This window comes from Sturnira hondurensis, unplaced genomic scaffold (genome assembly GCF_014824575.4).
Source record: "Sturnira hondurensis isolate 20B ecotype Veracruz unplaced genomic scaffold, ASM1482457v3 Scaffold0022908, whole genome shotgun sequence".
Lineage (NCBI taxonomy): Eukaryota > Metazoa > Chordata > Mammalia > Chiroptera > Phyllostomidae > Sturnira > Sturnira hondurensis.
The window spans coordinates 2,596,428-2,609,696 of record NW_028095539.1 but is presented as its reverse complement, the minus strand read 5'-3'; the positions used below and the strand labels follow the sequence as shown (position 1 = coordinate 2,609,696).

General features: G+C 34.4%; 1 protein-coding gene across 5 annotated transcripts in view; it reads right to left on the bottom strand.

Annotated features, from left to right (window-relative positions):
• PBX3 (PBX homeobox 3) overlaps window positions 1-13,269 on the bottom strand; it is a 203,005-nt gene that overhangs the window by 40,275 nt on the left and 149,461 nt on the right. For all 5 annotated transcript variants that reach the window (XM_037036409.1, XM_037036410.1, XM_037036408.1 and 2 more), the window contains one exon: window positions 9,445-9,686. In XM_037036409.1, the coding sequence (XP_036892304.1) occupies window positions 9,445-9,686 (242 nt within the window). The remainder of the gene's footprint in view (window positions 1-9,444; window positions 9,687-13,269) is intronic.

The following is a 13,269-nucleotide window of genomic DNA, read 5'->3' as shown; positions in this document are numbered from 1 at the left end:
GCGAGCAAACAGTTCATTGGTCACTACAAGACACATTCTGAGGCCATGATAATGTCCACTTCCCCACACATACCCTGAACATTGCTCACATCTAGCACATGATGGTTTTTCTAACTGCTCATCAGAGAACTAACCTTTCAAGTACACTGGGTGTTTCAGTTACTCTAAGCTTTTAGGGAGTTTTTCAATAAATAAAATATTGCTAAGGTAAGGTAAAATGAGTCTTGCTTACCAAAGTTTTTATACATTTTAGGTCTTAAGAATTTTAAAATTCCTTGTGAGTGGTGACACTATAATATGGAATTCTTCAGAGGGCAGAACTGTATAATACACACAGCAGGCATCCAATAAATATCTACCGATTGGTGGGTTTTTATATTACAATTTGAGAGTAATATTGATCAATAACCTGAAATAAATTATCCCTGAACTGTAAGTAAAGAGTTCTTAAGCTGCAGTCCAGGGAGAGGTTTAGAATGGCTATGACTTCCTGAAATCTTACACAAGTTGTGTACACATATATATTTCCTAAAGGGACAATTGGTGGAGTTTTTGTTTGTTTTTATTTCATATTCTAGAATTATTGTCCTAGATTATGACACACACACACACACATAACATTACAGGAACTTTGCAACTCTAAAACCAGAAGTTCTTTCCATCTTTAAGGAAACCAACATAAGTTAAGATTTTTTCCCTGCTCTATCGTCATTTTAAACTATCTTCTGTGGAGCTGAAAGGATGTGGTTATCCTACTTTAAAAACTGTCCATTTTTTCATGCACTTTCCTTAAAGAGATAGTTCTTACAATTTCAGAATTATATAATTTGAACAAATTCTAGCCCTTAAGTTTGCTTCTCAGTAAAATGAAGAAAACTAAACTAGAACTGTTTCCCCAAACTGGGATCAGCAAGTTCTACACTTCCATAGCTAATTCCAGAAAATGTTAATATGTGGCCCAATATTACAGTATGTTTGAGTAATGTGATATTAATCAACATTTTAAAAGGCCTTTTTTAATTTTTGCAGGACTTCTCAGTACTTCTACTATACCAGCTACATAGTACATCTTCAAAGGGGAATGGTGTGCCCAACTGTTCCCAAGTAAATTTGATCACAAAACCTCTTCTCTACAGTAGTGCTGTCCAACAGAAATATACTGAGAGCCATGTATGAAATTTTAAAATTCCATTTGCATGAAATTTTTAAATAGTAGCCACATCAAAAAAAAGAATCAGGTGAAATTAATTTAACAATATATTTTATTTAACCCAGTATATACAAATATTAACATTTAAACACATAATAAATATTTTTAAAATGTTAATGAGGCACGTTACATCCTTTTTTTCATACACCTTGGAAATCTAGTAGGCACTTTACATTTACGGCACATATCAGTTCAGACTAGCTAGACTTCAAGGCTCAATAATTACATACAACTAGCAGCAGCTGCATTGGACAGCACTACAGCATCTTGCAGACCAATGTGCTATAAAAAACTCTTTGGGAAGCATTGTACTAAATTATCTTTGATGTTTCCTTTTTATTCCTCACAACCATGCATTCACACAAATACACACAAAAAGACAGTTTTTCACTTAGGAATGTCCTTAATGAAGCAAAAGAAATGACTGATTCCACCATGTCTCAACACTTGACTATGTCTTTAATATTCTGTGACAAGCAGGAAGCACACAAAAAGTATTTCTGTGAATGTCAATGGATGGTTATCTCAAGAAAAAGCGCTTGTGTGATTGTTTAAGTTGTAAATGAAGCTGCTTTTTTCATAGAACAGTATTATTTGAAAGCATAAGACAAATTACGATTATTTGGACTTACATATTTGCCTATGGTTTCTCAAAAATGAACCAAGTGAGCCAGTCACATAAAAGAAAACAGCTGATAGTAGCTGCGTCAGTGATGAATTTGAGTTTTCAAGTGAAAAATTACAATTTTGAAAAACTTGCATCCACCACTGTGAGCTTGACAGTTTCCCATTAGACTTTGATAGTTTGGTACTGGTATTGATAAATATGATATTTTGATATTATAAGAACATAATGAAATGTGTTGACAATGGAAGATACACCCACTTAACCAATATTTTCTTGATAATCAATGCACGAGGTTACAAAAACACATAGGGAGAAGATCCATTCAAAGTACAACCTAGATCACTTCTCGGCCTTTTGGCTAAGATCAAGTGTAGCAAAGTACAAACTAGACAGGATTTTCAGACTCCACACTGTAACTAATCTTTAAGAGACTGTAACTTGTCAAGTTTGAATGTAATATAACGGAAGAATATCCACAATCATATGAAAAGGCTAGTAATATACTCCTCCCTTTTCCAGTGACATATTTGTGTAGAGCCAGATGTATTCATATACTTTAGCCACATGACTGACTGCAGAAGTACACATGAGAATTCAGGTGACTTCTATTAAGCCTCACATTAAAGAGTTTTGTAAAAATGTAAAAACTATGCCATTCTTCTCATTGAATTTTGAGTTTGGGTTTTTTTTAAAAAAGGCTTTATTTGTTTATTTTTAGAGAGGGGAAAGGAGGGAGAAAGGGAGAGAAACATCAGTGTGTGGTTGCCTCTCACATGCTGCCAACTGGGGACCTGGGCTGCAACCCAGGCATGTGTCCTGACTAGGAACTGAACCTGTGCCCATTGGGTTCATAGACTGGCACTCAATCTACTGAGCCACACCAGCCAGGGCACGTTTTGGGGGGTTTAAAAAATGTTATTTAGGCTAACATAATTATTATTGTTATTGTTATTTAAATTAATACTTTTAATTTCTAGTATAATAAATATTGATAGATGTAACCAATCAAGTGAAAGCTTTTAACAGGTCTCCAGTAATTTTTAAGAGTTTAAGTCCAAAGACCAGAAAGTATGAGAACTGCTGTACTTAGAGTATGGAACCATTTATTTGCACAAATGATATTACTAATTCCTACAAATTAGCTCACGCATGATGGTATATCTATGATGCAGCACATGTTTTGATAAATAATTCAAGTCTCCTGTGTCAATGATACCTGAGATGTTAGCTCCCTTAGTATTCTCTGGCTGTATTTTAATCTCTCCAGAATGAATGTTTGCCTCTGGTTTCTAAGAAGAAGCCAAAGCCTCATGTGCCTGAAGGGTGTGAGACAAATTAAAAGCAAAAAGTTCTGCAACAAAAAACTCATAATTTTCTAAAACATTTGCTGAACGTCCCACAACTTATTAAGTGAAGTCATCTATGAATGCAAATGCTGATTAGCAATTTGGCCATAGCCCAACATTCACAGAATTCACAGGGCTTTTCTTTAAACCAGTAGTTCATACATGATTAATTAGAACATCTCATTTATGTAGTGTGCACTTCAGCTCATTACTCTAAGTAAAATTCGTTAAGTATTTACATTTAGATAATTAAAATCTGGGTACACCCTTAAGAAAGATGCATACACTTTAGGCAAAGTGATTTTTTTTCTTTATACCACTGAAAGTAAATTACAGCCTCATTTACAGCATCATCTGTACCAGTTTCGGAGTAGAACATGGTACTGCCTGATTTCTTATTCCTTAAAAGGTAAATGTTTTTCAAACACATAAAAGCATTAAGAATGATCAAATGATTGTGTACTTTTTTAAAGGGCCACTCAACCACATACTAGCATCAATGCTGTTTATAATGCGGGATCCTCACTTCAAACATTTATCACATCCTCCAATATACCTCTAAGATTATGTTATTAAAATAGACACTGGATTTCTTAAATTTTATAATCTAAAGTAATAGCAGAAACCTCTTTTTCTTTTAATCCAGCTGCTGAAAACTATCTAGAATGCATATTTTTGGTTTGTGTTTTAAAACATACATTGCAATATCAGTTAAGTGAACATATTATGGTAAAAATAAGATTATGGTAAAAATAATCTTAATCAATTCTTAATATGAACACTTCTTTTTGCCATTTGTTCCTTTCTCTTTAAAAACCCAAACCAAATAATAATTGAGAACTTAAAATATTTGAATTTTTGCTACTGTTTTCATGATATTTGTTGGCCAGTAAAACTTCCTCCTCAGCATTCACACCTATTTGGTTTGTAATCCAACTGTTTGGCATTTTGCCTGTTTTCTGGTGGTGCTATTTTCAGTTGTGAATTCAAGATTCAACTCCTTTCTTGCCTGTAATTTCAAATCACTGAATATAAAAAGGTAAAATTTAACACAGAGTAAGCACTGATTATACAGGAAGTCTTTAAATGGTTCAGTGATCAGATCTAAAAATTGAATTAGTCTTTTGTAACCATCTAGAGAAGTGATTGTAGACAAGAGATCATAACACCGCCTATTCTAAAATCCACTTTTCAAAGAAAGAATATAGAACGTCAATGCCTCTCAAATTTGCATGCATTCATTTTCTAGATGTCTTTATAACATTACAAGTAACTCTACTCCAATATTATAGGTTTTGTATTTACAAAATGTTTTATTATTAATTCAACAGATTCATTTAAAGATTTTCTAAGCCAACTAGAATGAGACTCTAATGACCAAGGAACAGCCAAGAAGATGAAATATCTACTGTACTTCAACACTTCTTACCTAATAACATGGTTTAGGGACCTATCTCATGAGGGTTTGGTAAGGATTATATTATATAATATATGCACATTAAGTTTTTTCATAGTCTGGAGCATAATTAATCCTTAATAAATGGCAGTTATTGACAATGAAAATGGCAATTTAATGAAATTCATATTTTTGAGTGTTAATTTTGCAAGCAAGTCCCTACTCTGATTACCTAATATATAATATATCGAATAGTTCTGCCTTCCCGTTGCCTGAATACAAACATTGCTTTCAAAGATGTTGAATTAAAGAAAAGAGTATTCAAATATAAAACAAGTCATTCATTAATCAAGTCTATGGTCAAAGATACATTTGGCACAGAGTTAATAAACTAGGAACGTGGCGGGGGAAAGGGAACACTCCAACGTTCCTTCCCATGCAGGGGAGGCCCGGCATGAGAGCTGACAGGAGGTGAAACCCTTCCCTTTGGACAACAAGTCACCAAACCTTCCTTGAAAAAAGGAAATCCTGAGTAAAGTTTACATCAAGCAGTAGCACCACTTTGTCTTTCCTGCTTAACTGTTAAAAAGAAATAGCAAAATGTGATTAGGAGTTTGTGGGCTACACAATCTCTAATGTAATAACATCAGCATTTTTTAACCTGATATAAGTAAAAATAAAGTTCCTTTACAGGCAAAGGAGATTTTGCCAGGAAATGTGAGCACATAATGTTGAGATCCTCAAAAAGCCTAAGGCCATTCCTTTACAATGGTTTGGGTTCCACACTCACTCTCCATATCCCTAACAATCCTCTGTAACCTACAGTCCCCTAGTCTCTAAATAGTACCTGATGGGTCTTGAGCACATTCTCAGTGTATATGCGTGGCTCCAAAACTTTACCTGACTTGAGGTGAATTCATCTGACATCTGTGAACTCAGAAAGCAGGTTCCTAGATGCTTGGGGAGGGTTGGGACCCTTACAACACTTTCGCCTTCAGCAAAAATGTATTTCAATATAATTATAGTAGATAGCTTTCAATGTGTCATCTCTATTATAGCAGCTATAAATTATGAAGTGAATTGCCTGTGTACAAGCATTTCTTCTGGTAAAAGCAAAGTGGGAGAGCTGCATGGGGCGCGATATATCTCTTCTGTTTTAACCGAGAACAAGTGTCTAAGTTAAATTTCATTTGCAAATATCAATCTGTCCATTTCCCTTTGGTAGAGAGGTGAAGGAACCAAGAAGTCCTTTAATTCTTAAAAACAGGCTTCCCAGGAGTCTTGGCTAAAAGTTCATTAGAAATTTATCTATTCTAATAGTTGGGCCTTTAAATCATAAGAGCATATTTGAAAGGTAATGTAGAGCATTTTTCAAAATTTGTTGCTAATTAACAAGAAGACAAAGAAGCAACAAGGTTTTTGTCCAGCTAAAGAGGGAGGGAGTGCACTGAAAACAAAATACTGTAAGATTGCTGCTGCAAGTTTTGGAAAATTATCATATTCCTCTTTGGTGTCAGGATCAACAAGAGAAAAACAAAATAGTTTTGTTTCCTTTGGGGTGGTAGTCATATTCAAGAACCTCATTCTATGCCTAATATTTCAAAAGGGTTTATAAGTGAATTTAGATGATTATCACCCAAAATCATTACATCTAAGCCTAAGTAATGGAGACGTATAATCAAAGGACATTTTATAGAGAAAAAAAAACCCACAGTATTTTAAAAACCCACCATTCCTAAAGCACACACATAAAACAGAGCCTTGCAGCTTGGATTTAATTTTGCTCAAACTGTAGCTCTAGTCTGCTTAGCTTTGTAAATGTGGCTATGTTTACAAGGTACTTTAATTTACTGCACTGGTGGTGTTTGTTAATTTTATGGCAATCTAAATCTAAACAGGCTTCAGATACATTTTCATTACAGCTTCATTGCAAAACACAGTAGAGTGAATAGCTCTAGATTCCAATGTAGTTTATTTCTTTTAGTAAAAGACAACACAATTTTCTGATGAAGTCTCTGCCTTAATCTATATGCTCTTCCAATTTACTAATAAGCTTTCTGTCACTCAGAGTACCTGCACTCATTTTTAGGAGGAAAAATATAATTTCTGCAAAGTGGCTAAAATAGTTGTTTTTTCCCATCTCTACTCTGATCCCGATCCACCATGAGCAAATCAGAGAAAACCAGAATATACCTGAATTATTTTCCAGTTCAACATAAGTAGCAGCATAATTCAATGAAAAAGGAAAACATACTGTCAGAAACAGATTTCAATGCCTGATTCTGACACTAACTAGATGTGTGACATTGGACAAATAACCTGAGTCTCATTTTCTCATCTGTAAAATGGAAATTATATCACCATCTATTTTAGCAATGTCACCCCTTCATCTCAACTTAGTTCTGTTTAGCCCTTCTAGTAATTCTAAAAAATATCCCTGAAAAATTTATCCCAGATAAAGACCTGTATCCCAAAGATTTTGTTTAAAAAGCTGACTATCACCCTATGTCAAAACTCACAAAAGAGCTGCAAAAGCCACCCCAAAGGCATCTCAAAAGAAAGAAATTCTGCTGTTATTTCTAAAATAATTCAGAACCTACCAGAAGAAAATATGTAAACTTAAACTCTGTTGAATCAGCCAACTAATCATCATATTTCATCTATTTGTCCATAATACTGCATTGATTTCATTTATCTATATATTTTTCCTTCTCAAAGTGTTAAAAATGAGAAAGTAAATATACATTTAAATAGTTTTTATCAGGCTACTAAATAATCTAAAAATAAGGTTCATGATTACATTTTAAAACTCATTATTTTCCGATGGTTAATCCAAAAATACTTAAGTGTAGATTAATTTATGAAGAACATGTGTGTACATGTTTATTTTGAAAGCACAAAAACAAAACAACAACAGAAAATGCCCAACCCTCCTGTGATATTGACTAATGCCAGCTTCACCTAACTTCCAATAGGGCTATAGGGAGAAAGTAAGGATGTCGATGTGAACAGTCAGGGAAGGAGATAGTAAGAAACCATCTTAATTCCTCAGCCAAAAAAAGCAGAGCCATTAGGCCCAATATTATAGATCTTTTCATGCAAGGTGACTGGTGGTATTTATTTAGTGAGTATGTATAGATGTATTTAACATAAAGTTATGTAATTAGGATATTACTACAAATTAGAGCCATTTCCCACTGTTTATGCTCAGGGCAACCTTTTCAACCATTGCTTATTTTGTTTACTCTCAATTCTTCATATGTCAAATCAGAAAGCTCCAATTTTTTATGTATATATACAAGATAATTTTTCTAAAATTCTTATTTGCATATCTTCAACCAAAAATCATTCCTACAAATGAGACTACAGATACAGTATGAGGAAGTCTTATTCACACACACACACACAGAGACATATCTTATAAGATTAATTTATATTGCATTTTAACATCGAACTACATAAATCTTTCTACCCTTCCTCAAAACACACTCACCTCTGGGACAAAATCCAGCATTTGCTTAATACCACCATAGTCAGCATATTAGAGAAGGCAATGAAAAAATAACATATACAACTGAAACTATACAGGGAACTTAGAAGATCAGCACTAAAACTGACCGGGACTTCATCATATTAAGGTGTTTAGACTTTACACATATCTAACTACATAGTGAAATACTTATGGGTAAAATGGTACAATGCCTAAGACTGCTTTAATATACTCCACCATAAAAAGTGGGGGAAGAAGGAGATGAGGGAGAGACTGACGAAATGGTAATAATTATTTATCTACATGATGGGTATATCTAGACAGTTCCTTATTTTGGGTTGAACTCTATAAAATGGTCAACCCACCAGTTTTTTAACCTAAAAACTTACAAATAGGATCTGACTTAATAATAATATTCTCTTTATTTTGCAGTATATTTAAACATTTTCATAATAATGTTTTATTTAATTACCGTTCAATGAGAATTCCTCAAACTACGCAGGTTTTTAGGCTTAAACTAACAACTAAAATATGTTTAAAATGAACCATGAACATTTTACCTTTTTTCACTGAATCTAAGAGTTATTTGTTTTTCCACACATTTTAACATCTCTGAAGTTTGGAAGCATTTTACAATCAATGACATGTTACAGTTAAATTGGGCAGTGTTAATTTTTTCTTGATGATATAGAAAACTGATACAGATTAAAATCAAAGATATCTTAGAGTCAATGAAATATGGTTACTATAATTACTGAGAATAACATTTTTAATCCATACTCTCTCTAATCGGGAATTTAACATATAATGCCCAGTATTCCCTGCTCCAAGTTAATTATCTTGGGAGGTCTCCTTCGCAGAGAAATAGACAGAACCTGCTTACTTTGTGAAGTTATCATGCCCCGCACCTGTCTCCCTGCTACAGTCTGGCACAATCCAGAAGAATCCCTAGGAGGATTCTGGAGCTCACATCACAGGAGAGATACCTCACTATGCAGTACTTCCCTTTAGAAGTTGTCACAGCTGTGAACAAGGCCAGTGCACTAATGTTAATGACAGAAGCGTTGAAGAGCATAAAGTGGTGAGGTTAGAGGGGAAGGGTGGCTGCAGGTGTGGGAGTGAGGGCACGTGGATGTGAGGAATGAATAAAACTAAAACAGGTGGATGGGATAAAATAGTTTAGTTTCACCTCTGAAATCTCGAAGGGCCTTTATTTCATGAATCCAACACTTCACTTAGATTTTTGCATTGACCTTATTTATTTTGCCCTTTGTGTTAACACCTACCCCTCACAGCCCTCAGAATTGGTTAGCGCAGTCTAACAGCAGAGCAATAGAGGGTTTGGGCAGAACTATGAGAGTGGCGGCTGCTGACCTGTTCATATTTCTCCAGTTCTGTATGATAGATTTGTCTGATCTGGGTCAATTTGGCTCTGTAATCTGAGTGTTCAATAGAGTTATCTGAAGAACCTCCAGAGGCTGCCGCGGCTGCAGCTGCTGCCGCCGATCCCCCACCTTTCTCAGGACCTGAAACCCCTTCTGCCAAAAGCATATTGTCCAGTCTCATTAGCTGGGGATCGGGAGGGTCCTCCTCCTGGGCTCCTCTGATGCTGAGACCTTCAAGGAAAGAGAAAGAGAGAGAGAGAGAGAGAGAGGGAGAGAGACAAGAGAGAAGAAGCGAGAAACAGGACAAATAGTGTGAGTATTTTATTTATTCAAGAAAATGATCAAATAACATCAGTGTACTGCAATTCATGCTGAGAATTTCATTGTTCACATTTTATCAATAAGCATAACTATGATAATTCTTTTCAAGATAGTATTTACATGCATCCCAGAATTTCTAAGATCACCCCTTCTCAATTTATCCCTGATTGGATCCATGGGAAAAGGTAGCACTAGCTTCCAGAATATTCTGACATCCAATCTTCCCAGATTTACTTGGTTTAAGCATAAAAATGGAAAGAAAGTAAAAATTCTGGTTTTTAAGAAAGGAAAAAAGTATCCAAAGATATAAAACAAACCCATCAAAAAAAAAAAAGGTGGTTATTTTCTTTCTCTGTACAGTTAGAACAATTTAAAATCTCATAGAACAATTAATTCACAAGCTACATCCAAAAACTGAAACTAAACAGGACTAGATGGGCTTCTCCACCATGTAATTTCAGAAGAGAAATACATACATCATGAGGTAATTAACTATACTTTAAAATATGTATTATTAAATGCCTTTGTTAAGCAATTGTCAACAAATTATAAAACGAGGATACTAAATACAGTATTAAAAATGTACTATCAACATGGCAATATGGTGCTGAGCACAGGAGTCTCAATCTAATTTTGCTTTTAAATAAAGAACTTCCTAAGTGATGCCCAGTCAGCAACCTCGTCTGAGTACTATAGATCACAGCTGACAATTCATAGGTTTAATCAGGTCACATAGGCTTTCTGCCAAGATGTTTTCAACAACACAGAAGACAAAGTTTTAAAATAATTATCAGGGTATAAAAGCACTGGAGTCACGACAGCTCGAAATCAGCATTTTCATTAACGTATAGTATAACCTAAAATATCCCAGCCCAATTAACCTCTGTAAATCTATTTAAAAGCAGGCTCTTCACACTAGTTACAAGGCGTCTTGGGGCAGGGGTGAAGGAAGTTGGCATCTTGCATGTCTGCATTTGGATTCTGCTTTTTGCGTCTGTGCCTGTTTTTGTTTATTCACAGTGGTGCACTCTGCGTCTAGTGTAACTTACATGACAGTAACATCTATAAGCTGCCAAGTACTCAACTGAGCACCAGCTCTGCAAATTTATATGCTAACCTAAAACTAACCATCAGTTCAGAACAGATTTCATTCCTAGATGTCTTGAACTACACCCACAGCAGGAGAGAGCTCTTGGCTGTCTTAATGCAAATGAACAACTTTAATTCCCTTCCTCAAAACACTTTAAAGTTGTCACTTTCATTTAAAAATATACTTCAGAATAATTTCAACTGGATAATACAACTCACTCGCAGTAATTTAAAATTATATCTGTTGCTTGCTCAGAGGTAAATAAATAAAGCTTGAAAACTATAATAATATACCAAGACAATAATTTATTTAGGGAACTGAAAAGTTAGATAACTCTCTTAAATAAGATAAAATCACTATCAGCACACTGCTGATAATTAAAGATAGACAACCATGTATTTGCTAGTCTAGATCTAGAAGAAACTGCCAAATACTGGTTACACTGGTATTTTTAACATCTTTCATTTTCTTTCCACGTTAAAATTTCATGACCTCCGCATCCTTGTAGTTCCACATACCAAGTTTTCTGTGCCTTTGACACACAGGGATGACTCACTGAGCAGGCTCTTATCTGGCACTTCAGGCTCTGTTTCATTTCATACTATTCATTTGGGAGTTCCTTACATTTCTGCCTTCTAAACTAAATGTTTGCTCACATTTTTGTGTGTTTGTTATTTCTTTTTTATATTTACATAGATACTGGTGCTTCTCTTGGAAATGTATTTTTATATACCCTCAAGTTTCCTCTGGATTTCCAGTGTTCCACTTGTACAAATACTTATTGTTCTTTTCCCTATGGACATTTGGTGAGGTTCTTTAATAGCAGATTAACATCCACAGACAAAGTGATCACACTCCCTTGCACACACGTGGCACACAAGAGAAGATGCTCAATGATTAATACACAAGGAAGTAGGAAGACAGAAGAAGGAAATTTGTCAGGAAAAAATGCAAAAGACACAAACTAATTAGCCATCTATGGTACTTTCATTCATACCTAATAAGCATATAAACCAACATACAAACAGGAAGCAATAATTAAGCTCAAAATTAGTGAACACAAATAAAGATCATTATAAGTATGTAATTTCATTTGGTATAATGTTTTCCCTTTGTGATAAGTAATATCACTTCTAAAATCCTAAGTAAAATAATACTTTGGTGTTTCCTTCAAATATAGGAAAAATGTTTAATGCAATCCTGAATTTTCTTTATAAATTATGTACATCAAATCTAATCAGAAAAAAATCATTTTCTGACAAAAAGTTCACACTCCTGTGGGTGAAAAGTACTACAGCACTTTGTAATTAGGCAACATTAAGAAGGTTATTTTATCAATACTAAAGCCATTGTCGTAATTCTACAGTAAGTCTTCATTTCACATTGCCAGCAGACTCGGTGACTATAAGTGAAATGACATACAGTATAAGGAAACCAATTTTACCATAGGCTAATTGATATAAATAAGGGTTAATTTCCTATTGCATCTCATCAACATTATAACAAACATTATTTGAGGACTAACTGTAGTTGGGAAAGTAAATCAAATTTTTTTCTCTATTAAGCAAAGTCATGATTATGGATCTTTAAATAATAATATGTGATTTCCAAAACTATTTTTAATTTGAATATTTCCATTTATTTTCTTCAGTTTTCCTTATTTCTTTTTTTCCTTTCAAATTACTATTTGATTCCTCATCTTACCTACCTATTCACTCACTATTACTTGGCTTACTAGCCCGCCAAAGTCACACATGGCTTCCAATCATAACACCTAGTCCTCTAGGCACCTATAAACATTTTAATGAACATAAGTTTGCAAGGACCAGAATGAATCGGACTATGTGGTTTTCAAAGGATCTTAATATCTTCACACTGAAACTTGGGAAAACGATCATTTAAAATTGGTCATTCTTGTTTCTAATCCAAAATGTATACTGGGACATTTGTAGAGATTTATAAAGTTTTACATCTAGGCTTGGTTATCACAGCATTATAAAGTTTTTTTTTTTAAAAACAACCCTATTTACAATATACTTATAACCACAACATTCATTTCAATATCCCTCAGATTTAGACAAATCCTACAAACACAGTAAAACATTGTTTAACAATGAACTTGGCTTTGTTATAAGCCCACAGTTTTTGCATATCTTTCAGCAAATCCTAATTAGCTGTCTTTCAACATGCTGCGCACCTGCCCCACAGATAATGGGAGAGAGCATCTGCATACACGACTGCATTCGGAGGGCAATAAATAAATTACGGGTCAAAATTATTACAAAGCTTCCTCCGAATAAACGCATACCCTTCACAATACTAAGCTGCAGATGTGAAAAGTACCTAAAGCCCACTCAAATGGTATGATTATGGGGCTGTTGGAGTTTAATAATCTGACTGTAA